General features: G+C 34.9%; 1 protein-coding gene across 1 annotated transcript in view; it reads right to left on the bottom strand.

Moving 5' to 3' along the window:
* ULK4 (unc-51 like kinase 4) overlaps nucleotides 1-11,811 on the bottom strand; it is a 261,157-nt gene extending 249,346 nt beyond the window's left edge. The window contains exons 1-8 of the mRNA XM_009290482.2: nucleotides 11,659-11,811; nucleotides 10,379-10,478; nucleotides 7,392-7,531; nucleotides 5,883-6,045; nucleotides 3,084-3,185; nucleotides 2,162-2,245; nucleotides 1,169-1,244; nucleotides 451-546 (exon numbers count right to left, since the gene is read on the bottom strand). Of these exons, the coding sequence (XP_009288757.2) occupies nucleotides 451-546; nucleotides 1,169-1,244; nucleotides 2,162-2,245; nucleotides 3,084-3,185; nucleotides 5,883-6,045; nucleotides 7,392-7,531; nucleotides 10,379-10,478; nucleotides 11,659-11,796 (899 nt within the window). The 5' untranslated portion in view covers nucleotides 11,797-11,811. The remainder of the gene's footprint in view (nucleotides 1-450; nucleotides 547-1,168; nucleotides 1,245-2,161; nucleotides 2,246-3,083; nucleotides 3,186-5,882; nucleotides 6,046-7,391; nucleotides 7,532-10,378; nucleotides 10,479-11,658) is intronic.
* Between the last annotated feature and the right edge of the window lie 2,551 nt (nucleotides 11,812-14,362).

Raw genomic sequence — 14,362 nt, 5'->3', positions numbered from 1 at the left:
GAGAGGTGGTGGATGCCCCATCCCTGGAAACATTCAAGGTCAGGTTGGACAGGGCTCTGAGCAACCTGATCTAGTTGAAGATGTCCCTGCCCATGGCAGGGGGGTTGGACTAGGTGACCTTTAGAGGTCCCTTCCAACCCAAACTATTCTATGATTCTATGAAATAAAAATGAGAGCAGTTAGTTATGAAGTAAATTTTAACACATTCTATAGCCAGGAGGCAGTCTGTTAAAAGCGAACAGATAGCGTAATACACTAATAGGATAATTCCTAAGCATCCAAAACTGTTCACTGAATGTTGTAAAACTTCATTCATCAATTAGTTAACAACATGAAAATCCTAAGCAAAAAAGAAAACCGTATTTTATTACAGAAAACTGTAATAAAAATTTATAAATATTTGTTTGCTTAGATTTACTATACAAGAAGTCTTCCTTGAACATTCGGTACCTTGAGCTTGTGCCCTGGCTGTCTGCAGAATCACCACCACAACGGCTAAGGGACCCTTTCCAGAATGGATGCTGCAAGAGGTCTGTCCAATTCAACCTTTTGAAAAGCAACAAACAAACTGAAAAAGCAGTGGCAAAGTACAGCTCCACAGAGAGATACCAGACTAGGTTTTGAACACCCAGTGATACTACAGAGCAATTAATCCTTTCATTTGCTTTTATTTGGTCAACAAATAAGTTTTCTTACAGGACAAACTTTTTGCCTCAAATCAGAATGGATAATCCATGTAACACAGAGGTACGAGATTAAGAATGAAGGAAACTGCATAGCCAATCCCAACATTTAAATTATCTGAGCTACCCTATAACTGATAATCTTATGTTATTTAAAAATATAACTGTATCAGCTATAAATCAAAGCCTCGTAAAGTAGATTGCTCTGGAAAAGCAAAGCCATCCAATTTTAAAACTGCCCATCATTTCTGTTACAAAGTTATTTATGTATTTTTGTAGCTGGTACTAAAAAGTTATACTTAATCAAAACATTAATTCTGTATATCTTCATATAAGAAGCAGCACAATTTGTTCTTTTATGAGGGATTAAATGATTTTGCATTCTTTGTGCTCTACAAATTACTATACATACAGTATCATAGCACCTATTTTTTCCAGAGGTGAAAAAGACGATGTAAATAACTGTCATGGATTAGACAGTTTACCTTTTCTGAGGATCCTTTTGAAGCAAGCCATCAAGCAAACTAATGAACTGAGAAGAAGGTTTGTAAAAAACAGAACCTGTAAATAGAAGCACTTGAGAAGATAAGTATTGGGCAGCAAAAACAACCATCACACAATGTAGATCAAATAATTATCTACAGATCATGCTAAAAAAGCTTTATTTAACAGTAATTTCATCTGAAAAAAATCTGAATGCATGAAGAATCCTAAATATACACTCTTTGCATTTCAAAGGATCCTCAAAAAAAAAAAAACCAACCCACCAACCACAACAACATAACAAAACAAAAACACCCCAACAAACCAAACAAACCACCAATGCTTGGTCTCCAAACTAATTAAAATTGTTTATATGTTAACAAAAGCACCCTCCAATTATCATATAGCTATTAGCAAGAAATAAAGTGGAGTTGATATCTACTTAAATTGAAATTAAATTTCCCCCAACCATGATAATTTTAAGAGGACCATTGTTGCACCCTATTATACAAAAGAGGTTGCCAAAATTCTTATTTAACTGAGAAAGACTCTACTTCTGAGAGCTCAGAACTATGAAATGAACTTTACCCACTTTGAAAACAAAATCTCTCTTAGAATTGAAACAAGTAACAACAGTTTTAATTCTACAGGTCACCATTTTCACTACATTACTATGGACAGGAAAGAGGCACTTATATTTAAGTGTCTCCATGAATACCACTGATGCCCAGAATGACTGAGATCAAAAATTCCATCCCAGAAGGTAGATTTACTTTTAATTCTTAACACTAAATGATATGCCTGTCTGTCAAAAGGTAAATAAGCATTCATCATTAACAAGGAAAAAGTTCTTATCAAAGGAAGGCAATGCTAACATTCACTTCGGACAGCTAACTAATTCCTGCAATCAACCTCAGTAGAAGTACTGCAAAACAAAACTTTAACTTCGTAAGTATTACTCTGATTTGATTCATTAAACAATAACAGAATGTTACCCTCTGGTCTAGGTGGCAATGGATCTTCATATAAAATCTTTTCAATTAATTCAGAAAAGCTGTCTGAGAAGAATGGTGGTCTTCCTACAAACAAATAGAAGTGTATTTCACAGATTAGGCAAACTTCAAAATGGCTGTCAGGTGCAATGATCTATGATGAGCTCATTTTCCTAAGGAAACATCCAAAGAAATAAACACCCTCAGCCTGAATTCTATGTATCAAGTTCTCTTGTCAATTTAAATACAAAACCTTGGATTAAATTCTTCTACCATGAACAGCAAAAGAGACCAAGGACAGAACAGGTACCAAAGATGGCTCGATGGAGGTCACCACGATAGCCCTGTATGAATCAGCAATGAGACAACAGGAGAAGGTCTAGGCAGAACTATGTAACTATGTTGATTCAACAGATCAGCGTATTGTTTAAGACTTCAGAAGGTTGCATTGTAATTCTCTTTTGTGATGAAATTTTCCTTCCAGCTGCAGCCAATGCTAACAGGTACTTTATCTGCAGGAAACCCAATGACTCTAGTTTTATTTTAGTGAAACAGTTTTCTCTTTCAAAGGCCAAACTAATGCACCCAGAGTTTAATACTGAGGAGACTAAAAACATTACACTATAAGAATTCGAGGACTGCTATAATTTTAAACCATAGTATTTAAGCAATACAGGTTGGTTAATATCATAATATTTAGATCACAGTCAAAAGGACAACTTAATACTATTACTTCATTTGATTATTTGATAAACTCCCTTTTTTTTTTTTAAAGTACAGTTAGTGTATTCTTCAAGAAATCTTTAAAACCTGTCGAAGTTTTTCTATGTCTTAACTTCACTAGAAAGTTAGCAAGAATTTACTCTGGGACCACGACCTATGTTTCCATTATCACAGATATTAAATAGATACAAAAACTTACAACCTGAGAACATTTCATAAAGTAAACATCCCAAGGACCACAGATCACTGGCTTTGGAGAAGTCTTCTCCCTTTATTGCTTCTGGAGCTGCGTATAACAGAGAGCCTACAAAATACAGTATGTACACTTTGATTATTCATTCAGCATTTATCCTGTTCAACACCTAAAACTTTGTCTCCATACTTCAGTGAGTTAGGGATTATCTTCACTTAGTATAAGAAAACAGATATCAAATGTAAGTTGTTTCAAAGGAACTTCCCTCCTATACTTTTACTGAATTATGTAGGATTATATATGTTATTTTGTTGTTTATTTCACTTCTATGAACCAAGCTGGCCTGTGCTACACTTTTCTAGCACAGTGATTAATGCAAAGCATGTTTTGATATATCTTGACAGCTTCCAGAGCCAAGCAAATTAAGCAGAATGGTAAACCAACATAATTCTCATGTGAGTAACAGAAATAATTATGTTACATCAGGTTGGTTGGTTGGTTTGTTTTTTAAAAAAAGCTATCCCAAGACATAAACCTTCATGAAATTAGAGAACTGTGATACAAAAAAAAGACAGATGGCCAACTGGATCACTGATCTAAACTAGTTATAGCTATTTTCACACTAAAACACTATGAAAACATCACATATCAAATTATAGCAGCTTATTCACAAACCCCTTTTGTTTTGATATAGAAAAAGAAATATACAGTTCCTACTTCTACAGCAGTTCCCATCTAAACACTAACTTGGTTCTCAAAAATCTCTAAAAAATTACACAAACTCAGCAAAAATGTCAATTCCATAGTCCTTTAAAAAGCTTATTTTGGATTCTTTTGTTCTTGGGTTTTATTTTTTTAAGTGATAAAAGGTCATTAACCATACACATCAAAACAGCTGTTCTGAAAGGCAACAGGAAAGAGATTAGATTTTTATTTCTTCCTGAGTAAAGATCTGGTCTTGGTCTTAGTATTTCCAGTATGGACTTTCAGCAGGAGACAGCAAAGTATTAAGAAAGCTCTCTTAGTTCCCATAAAGTATTGCCAAGAATTCCATTGTTCCCAATAACAGTAACTGCTATGACACATCATTATCTTGGAAACGGAGGTCTGCAAGATGCTCTGAGATGCTGACTAATAAAAGATTCGGAAGCTTAAAACCAAGTTTCTCAATTTTTCTTATTCAATGAAAAAATAACATAGTATCTGCAGCCTACTGCATTTGCATGGATCTGCCTTTTGAAACTAAAGCACAGTAACTTTCTCATACTTTAAAAACAAATGATCATTCTTAAGTAAAAGGTACTGAAAAGTCGAGCCTCAAACTAGAAATCACTTGGACCATTTGCATCAAAAAGGACAACGAAAGTACAGCGGTACAAAGTCTCCAATGAAAGAAGCAGCAGTTCTGTGTATACTTACTTCATGTTGAATGTATAGACAAAATTCAGTTAACGGAATTTAATCCTAGACCTTACAGAGAGCATCTGCAGCATAGACTTTTTAAAAGTCCATAAATAATTCCATAGCTCACATTTTTCTGAGACGAAACAGGATTAATTTTAAATCGCTTCTTTATCATACTTCCAATATCAGTTATTTCTTCATTCTCCAATTACTACTTTATAACTGGAGCACAAAATGTTGTAAATAAGTGATTCTTTTTACTACTTCCTTTAAACTTTTTTTTTTTAAATACACTGTCCTATATCAACTGAATACCAGAAACACAATTTCATCAGTTAGGAAAGCCAGTTCCAGTTTGAACACTGAACTTCCAAAGTTTTAGTGATCTTCTCATTCTTCTAATTCTACTACTTGCACTTAGTTGATGATATGTGAAATGCATCAAGGACCAAAGCTATTTCACAGGGTTTTTTCTTCCCACCATAGTTTTCATCAAAGAGCAATTAATAATTAAGCTTCATCAGCAAATCCTAACCAAGAATTAATATTTTTAATTAATTAGCTAGCTTGAAATATTTCAGATCTCAATTTGTTGGGTTTTTTTGTTTGTTTTGGGGTTTGTTTTTTAATTCTTGAAATTTTGCTTCTATTTTTTTTTCTACAAAGAAAAAAATCAAGAACAGTTTATAAAAATAATGAAAACATGCTCAGGATAGACAGACAGTTTGTACATTAAAATGTACTATAGGGATTTGATGTCAAGCTCCAAAAAAAAATTTAAAATAAGCCACCTCCAGTTATGTTATGTTGAAAGTTTGTTATACAAGTATACTACAGTCTATAATCACCTACATATGAGCTTCAATCCAAAAATAACCTGAAGTCTATTTACAAAGAGCAGGAAAGGTCAGGAATTGTTAATATGTCATATATTTTGTGACAGACAAGTATATTTTTTCCAGCTCTTAGTTAAACTGGTTTTGTGAAACTTAGAATTATTACCATATACTTGTAAATACAGTTTCTTTTCTTTCTACTCACTTGCAGGCGGTGGTCCCTCTGTAAGTTATGATCTCTCTGAACAATGTTCCTTAAGAGCTAAATTTTGGTTTTGAGCTTACTTAAAAAGTTCCCCATATGCAGGATATATTAACCTGCTTACAGAAAATGTACAGATCATTCTTTCCATTGCAAAGACACAGGCAAACACATTAATCTTTACAAATGATAACACAACAGAATTAATTATTCAGTTTCTCCAGAAATTTAGTCAGCCCCAACAAAACAATAAACAACTATTCTATTTCAAGGTCTTCTCTCCAAATTACTTCAAACAAAGGCTTTTTCCAACTTTCATTCTGTCCCTTTGGTATAAGTTAATTTTGGCTAGTAAAAATATCATACCTCGAGATCTATTTTTCAGGTATCTTTGTGGAGTGCTTTCACTGACATCTCCTTCGCCTTCTTCAGATCCAACTAAAGCAAAAAATTCTTCCAAGTTTTCACCATCCACTTTAGCCAAGCAAAAATTACTGAATTTCAAAGTGCCAGGCCCTTCCAGCAGAATCTAGAATAAACATAATCCAACATACAAGTATCATATACTAAAACTGATGACTGCTGAAATTTCCAACACAAAGTATAAAATAATTTATTAAAAAAAAAAATCTCAAACCATTTAATTACATAGAGATGATCACTATAACCGAAAACACTAAAAAGTTTTTAAGTCAACACCAGTACTGTCTTTTTTTCTTATAACCAAAAAATTACAGAATCTCACAATAAAACCCTTAAGAGGATGAATGTGCACTTTTGTTTACTCATTATTAAAACTAAATTAACAATGATGTTACTATAGAAAAGAAAGTAAAAGTAGAGTAAAACTGGATAGGAAAATAAAAGCATAGTAAAAAGAAACATTGCTTCATTTGAGGGGAAAAAAGTGAATCTTTCTAAGTTTATTTAGCAGAAAATTCCAAAGATTTTGTCCAACGATGATGAGAGTTTTCTCTATGCGGTCACTGCTTATTCTTATAATTAAAAGCTTCATAGTCCCAAAAATGTTGTTTGGAGAAATAGCCCATTCAGTCGGGAGGGCGCAAAAAAAAAAAAAGCAGTCTTACTTTAGCACTCCATATTTTGTGTTCAAAGGAGTACTTTACAGCAACATTCTTCTTTGGAAGAATACAGAGGCATCTCCATTATGCTTCATTCATATTTTTTAAGTGCTTTTGGACCCACAAATGATAGAAACTGAGTATAATTGTGCAAGATTTTACAGAAAATTCAGAGGAGGGTAACTTGATCACTTACAGATCAAGATCAAAAACAACTGCTGTTAAGCAAGCATTTTTGGTTATAGTTATATTCTGGTTACTACATAAATTAAAAATAAACATGGGCTTTGACAAAACTATACATAAATTCCACACACATACACAAAATCAGAAACTACACAGATTTGTATTTTTATGCAAGAGTAAGACAATAATTTAAATGGCATTTGGAAACAATAAGGAAGGTTATTAACGAAGACAGTTTAGTTAACTTTACTCCCTCATTAGCATTTTCTATGACTTCAAAGTATTCTGCAGCATGACAGAATAGGTATAACAACAAAGTTATATGTCCGAGGACAGCGAACTAAAATCCTTCATTAATTCAAACCAGTACACCAAATCAAAAAGAATCTATCACATTGTATCAAATATACAACAGGAAAATAAATCAATTAGATCATAAAATATTCAAGCTATAGACTTGTTTCTCATTGTCTTCACATATATTATAAAGGTCAACTGGCCTCCAACCTGAGGTAAGCCTCTTCCAAACAGTAAAACAGAAATAATTAAATGCTGATGGCATACAAGGTAACATGCAGTGTCCCCTATAAATAATACTCCTTCTTACCTTACCAGGCGTCAGTTCACAAAAGATAATTCCAAGCTTATGAATATGGTATAAACCAGTAACCAAATCAACACCAAATTCTCTCACTACATCTTCAGGTAGATGTTCATCTTGAGCAATAACAGATTCTAGAGAACCACCTGAAATATGTTTACACATAGTCAGCAAATGCATATAAAGAAGATGCTGTACAAATAATTCCCAGGGACATTATATAAGCTTCTTCAAAAGATGTCAAGCAAAAATCATTATCTGTACATATTAAAAATATTTTTTGAGATTATCGAATAGTTACAAAATCCAAGATGTAGAGAAAAAAATAATCTATTTCCAATACTGTGACCAAAATCTTAATTTTGACTAGAATTAAATTGAGTGCATGACTTCAAAACTACTTTAATATTGATTTATTTCACAAAGGAAACAGAAGGGGGAAAAAAAAACCCTGGAAATTGTGTCACATCACAATGTAATAGTACCCAATGGGTTTATTCAAATTCCTTAACCAGATCCCTGCTGCATGAGTTAAAAGAATAAACAATACCTAGAGCAGGCTATCAACTTCTGTGAACAAGTGCTAAAGCTAATGACGTGCAATTTTCAACTGAATTCACAGACAACAGCAATAGTAAAACTGGGTTACATTCTGGGGTCCTGAGGTCAACAACATACAACAGATAAACTCTTGTTTGTTCTTCACACATAGTATTTCTGTACAGTCCTTTTCTTCACTCATGTGTCCCAGTTATTTCATTTTTATCCTTTCCTTTTTTTTTTTTAAGAAAAAAGAATTGGAAGAAAAAAAAAAAAAAATACCCAGGACTAAACTTTCACTTTCCAGGTTTCTCACACAAATCCCAGCTTCCTGGCCCAGCAAGTCCTACTCGTATCTCTCTGGACTTCTCACCCTAACATGAGACCCTTCTCTGTCCTTCCAAAAATCAGCACTCTCCTTCCCCACTAAATTCCAACCAACCTTCCTCTGTTTCTGATCAGATTACACCTACAAAGCCTTCTAATTATCCTTCACATATATCCTCTATCACCTGTGTCCTTCCCCAGGCTTCACATTCACTCTCTATGCTTTCCCCCACTGATTGTTACTGTTTCTCTGTCCTTGCAAAAATCTCTCTTCTTCCCCCATCACCTACTTCCTCACATCCCACTGATTCTCAGGTACATCATCAGACTCATCCCATTTGAGCTATTCCTGTCCTAACTGTTCATAGGACTTGGACTTCTCCTAATCTCGTTTCCCACAAGCTCATTGCTCAGTCTTTCTCCTCCTTCCTGTCCCAATCTCCTATCCTAAACTCCACATTCCTCTCTCTCCCAAAATCCTTTTCCTCAACCTCATTTCGTCCTTTACTACTCCTGCACCAAACCTGTTCCCCTGAGACTACAGTTTGTATTTCATGAATTACCATGGGTTTCCTGGGTTATCTATATCTTAGCCAAATCATGCACATTAAAATAAATAAATAAATAAATAAATAAGGACACAAAATTAAGTCCCTGAATGAAAACAGGGATTAGGGAGCTTTTAATGGAAAAGGATACTAGATCTTTTATTCCAAATCACATAATAGATTTTCCTGAGCTTTTTTCCCTTTGTTCTGTAATTTCTTTCAGAGAATAGCAAGACTAAAAGGCCTGTCACCACAGTATTCCTCAAATTATTCAACACTGCTGAATCTTAACATTATTTTCTTTCTAAGCCTTTTTTATGCTGTTCAGTAAATCAGTCATTCCTTTAAAACCAAGCCCATATTACATAGCTATAGTAAAGAATTTTCCATCATGTTTAATTACTGTTTTTTATAACGTATCTTCCCCATTTCAAAAGCAGTTTTCAAGGCTCTACAAAATTAATAAGAAATCAATGTCTTATTCTATTCATAAATAAGTTAGCTTCAAGGCACTCTCCTTGCAGCAAACTGCAATACTGCAATGTAAAAATACATGATAATTGTTCAAACTGTACTTAATAAAAGGCTGCCTAATGACTTACATATGTGTCCATAAGTTAGACTAAGCAAATAGACCAAAGCCTCCATATGAACCATTAACATAACTTGTAATCATTGAAAGAATGACCTTATTTTTTTTCCAGAACTTGTAGCTTCTCTTCTTCAGTAATTTTTGAAACAGAATTCTGGATAGAAAAAAAGGCTGTGTGTAATATGGACTTTTACTATGAAACAAACTCCAGACACCAAAATCTTAACATGCATCACTTGCACAATGGGCCTTCTTTTCTTTCCATGTGGAGTAAAGCACACTATCTGGAGTTTAAAACATGCAGTCATCACAACTAGAGAAAGCTTTAAGAGATTTCTTTAATAGATTGATGAGAACTTATCAAAACTCAGTGAATCGCTTCATGCAGTTTTGGGTGGTCAGAGCTCCAAAATTAACGTCTTAACATAAAAGTCAAAATACTTCTACTGAACAGGAAGAAAACTTACTATAAAATTTACTATTAGCTACAGAATTGCCCTTTGATTTAAAAGTTTAAAAGTTAACTTGAAGAATATTAAGTCATTTGTACATTATAATTTGATTTTCTCCTTGCTCTCTTTATTATTGTGTGCTATAAAATGAAAAGAGAACACCAAAGTTGCCATTCCTTAGAAAATGTTTCTCAAGTAATTTTTACTTAGCTACCTTCCAACTATTCACAATTTGTTTTTAAGTACCCCTGATTAGCCCTACCTCTTCAGCTATTAAAAAACAACATTATGACACATTAATTAACATTTAACGTACATATACAGTGAAGCAGAGGACAAATATGACTTCAAATGATTTCTAAAAATGTTTCCAAAAGCAAAACTATTTTTATATATAAATAGGATTCTCAGGTTAATAATCAGATAATTATTGAGCTTTTTCAAAGATCTAAGTATTTGTTGTGGAGAAACTGTTATAAGAAATCTCTTACAAACACTCACTCCATAAATTTTTGCCTTTTGAGCTTATTTTACCTGTGCATAATTCCACTACAAGCCAGAGATGGTTGCTTGTTTCATACCATTCATGAAATGTCACTATATTCTTGTGTCTGATTTCATGAGTCAGACGAACCTAGAACAAAGTTTTTAACATACTTAACTGGGGAAAAAAAGCATATATATGGACTTAAAGGGGAGGGAGACAATACAACTTTATTCTAGATCAACTACTTGTTCTCTTACCTTTTGCAGTGCACTAAAATTATTGTCCAATTCAAATATTTTAGTTTTACATGTATGTTGAGGAAAGATAACTTTCCTCACAGACCTTGCCTAACTCACCTGTTTTTAAAAATATAGAAAAAAAACCCAGGAATTTCCCCAACCCAAAATTATAAGCACTATTCAACCTTCCTGCATCACCAAAACAACAACAAACCGTAAATCAGAATTTGGGGTCACACTTGCATTCCTACTTTCTTTCCAATGAGAAAACACCTGTGAGACAATATGGTGAATACAGTAAGAGGAAATAAAAAGAAATTTTTTTGTCATTCTTAATCTTCTCAGGCAAGAGCAATCACTCAAGGGTCCCTGGAAATCTATATTTCTATCAGACCTACATGGCCTAATCTCTGCAGAAGCCTCTGGATCTTGTCAGAGTGCCCCAAGGGCTTTTTAAGAGGAATATGCCTCTAAGAAAAAAATGTTTAAATTGAGCAGATTCATTAATCACCCAATAAATGATCATTGAAAAAATGAGAGGGAATATTAAACATAATTTATCTACTAGAAAAATAAAATATTTGAAATGTCTAACTGTATCAGTTACAGTTTCTTTTCCAGAAAGTATTATATGTTTAAAACTTTGCCAAGCTTTTACAAACCAGAATTGATTTACCTTAAATGCTATTCTTTCATCAAAAATAATTTCTTCTTGGTAAGTAAGAAATTGATTATTTACTGGCAGGTATTACTACCACTGAATTTGCACAACTGAAAACAAAATAAAGCAAACCACTACATGCAAATAACTGTTTTTTACAAGTTCTCTGACATATCACAGAAACAGTAAGCCTGTAAACATGGGTTTATGCATGCTATTTAAACAACAATAAAATCAGATGAAGAAATAAATACATTAAAATAAGACTCTTAAAAGTATAAGGTTCTAAAATCTTAAGAAGCTGATCTCAATTGTGACAAACTCCATGTAAAGCAGCACATGGTATTTTTCTTTTCTATTACCTGTGCTACAAGGATTTTGTAGGCTATATCTTTTCCCAGATTTAGCAGGAAAAAACATTACTTACCCAGTTTGTTATTTCAGCTCTTTTGCTTTTATCAGCGCAAAGAATGGCAACAAAATTAATTGTCCCCTTTCTTCTGCCTTTATAAACAACTGTCTTATTTCCTCTCCCGATCTCTTCATACAGAATGAAGTTCTCCATACTCAAGGATGCTTTACAGGCAATGGATTGGAAACACGGTATTAGTCTCATAAACAAATAAACCTTTAAAGAAGGGGTGCAGAGGGGAGGAGAATTCAAATTTAATAGTCATTGATGTGTAGTATTTTCGCTCCCAATTCTTAAAAATAGAGATGATATACTTCCAGCAAGATCAAACATAATTACTTTAAAGAAGGCCTCCTCTCAGGAAATGTGAACAAAATTTTGAAGAGATGATAGAATTTTCCACTTCCAAAGCTCTTAACACATTCAAAAAGTTACAGATGGGCCAGCAGTTACAAATTCTAAACATTTTATCTGTAAATAAAAATCATACTACCAAACTTAAAACTGCATGTGCTACATAAAACTGCTGCCCTAATGACAATATTCTATACTGAAAGCCTTGCCAAATAAGATTGCCATTTCTGCCCAAGGGCACTTCAGGCAAATGTGCCTCTGCAACTTTTCATAATGCAATTTAAACCTGCCAAATAACTGATTTGATCAGCATAACTGAAAAACACAGGGCTTTGTGAACATTGGTGCTCCTACCAATGCTAAGCTGAATGTAGCTTTACTAGCTATGGGACTTAGTGTTAAGAATTCTTCATGGATAGAAACAATTCCTTGCAGATAAAAGCTGTGTAAATTTGTTGGCAAATGTTGCATTGTGGGAATCAGGCAGTTCCACAGGAATTTAATTTATATTTGTAACTATCATTTTTGTCTCAAGAATTTTATATGCTTTAATTTACATACTAAACCAAATGAAATATTTGTCATTTGTTGCAAACCCAGCAAGTGGCATTTGTATATTTAAATTGTTAGATGCTTTTCATAAAAGTCTGGTTAATTCTTTTGTTCCATAATCATTTTCTCTGAGAATCTTGGAGCAATGGGAGAACTGACAGCAAAATATTGAAGCAACTATAATACATGAAGTAAGAGTGCTGCATCAGCTTTCCATCGTGCTCCTCAGCTATTCCACTGGGTTAAGAGCAGAGAGACACAGAATCCCAATATCAGCATTTTCCAGAAACGGAATATATTGCTAACTAGTCCTCAGTGACCACCTTGTAGCAAGTTCTTCCAGCTCCAGGACAGCTTCACATTCAATGCCCAGTTCTCCCAACTACCAATTTAATGAGTTCCAAGCCCTTTGGAGTTGCTCTTTCTCATCTCTAGATGACTTCTTCCATTTTGGAAGAACATATTTGGTATAACACAGGAAGGCAGACTTTTTTCCTACAGTTATCTATGAGAACAAGGTAATTATACAATGATCAGTTTGCCAAACATACCAAAATAAGGCACAAAGATACAGCATCAGGATAGATGGGGGTCTCCATTTCCCTACCTCTCTCTTCTGATTCATGCAGATCATTACACCATTCTTTTTGTTCTTTTTCTGGACAGCTTAAAAAAAAAAGAGACCAAAAAACCCATAATGTCATCCCCTAGTACACAAAGATTCCAGAATAGCAATGCCATAGAAATATATCTAGCAAAAGGAGATTGCCAACCCACAGCCCATCGCCAAAATTTACATGACCACAGCCCCTTCCTTGAACAACTTCTTTCGCAAGAATACTTCAAACCTGACACGTGCACCTCATCACAAGACTGAAGCATATACTCATTAAACAGATGGAAGTTATCTTCATGTTGGTCATATGAAAGGCATTATCATCCACTCATGCAATAAACCATACAAACGTATGCCAGGCTCAATGATAAGTACAGAAATATCTGGTTATCCGACAAAAGCATGAGCAATAACATGCAAACACACATTGGCACAGAGTAGTCATGGTTATGGGACAGGGAAGCCTTGGTTGATACCTCATGACTGGCAGTATTGCAAATACGGTCTCCATTAGCTGCTCTGCAAGAGGCTACAGGGAAAAGAGAAGCATGTAGTCTTGCATCCCTGAATCTCAACAGTAATGGCTATGTCATCATTTCAGTACACAAACCAATGGAGCATGATCCATGAGGCAGACTTTCAACAGCTGGAGCACATTCATCACTTTGGACATAAAGTGTAGAGATCAAATAAAGTGACACAAAAAGTTAAAAGAAGCATCTCAAGGTGAGATAGCTGCTGTGGAAGCCTGCCACACCACCACCTGCAGTGAAACAGGTCTGAATCTCCACAGAAGCACCCAAAGCAGCAGATTCCAGCAGCCAAGGTAACCGTATTTGCTCTGGGCAGGATACAGGACCACAACACCAAGGAGACATGGTTCCAGAAGTGTTTCTCTTCTCTTGGTGAGAGAATGGCCAGAATACTCCAAACAGAGCAGCACATGCAGGACCTGAGATCTCCTGCAGTCAAAGCTCTTGTCAAGAGTGGCCAGCTCGGCAGGCCTGAGGCGCTGCACCGCAACCCCTGGGACACAGCAGCCTCCTGGGCCACCTGCAGCAGAGGTGAGGGTGCGGAAAGGCAGGCCATCCCCCGGCGGGTCTCCTGCGCCTCAGGAGGCCTTCAGTTGGGGTACCAGAGGGCGCTGGGGAATACCCCACAGCAGCCCCCCCCAGGTCTGAGCCTGCACTCAGACCT

Source organism: Aptenodytes forsteri, unplaced genomic scaffold (genome assembly GCF_000699145.1).
Source record: "Aptenodytes forsteri isolate BGI_AS27 unplaced genomic scaffold, ASM69914v1 Scaffold426, whole genome shotgun sequence".
Classification (NCBI taxonomy): domain Eukaryota; kingdom Metazoa; phylum Chordata; class Aves; order Sphenisciformes; family Spheniscidae; genus Aptenodytes; species Aptenodytes forsteri.
Note: the sequence above shows the minus strand (reverse complement) of the source record. Positions and strands in the feature narration are given on the sequence as shown.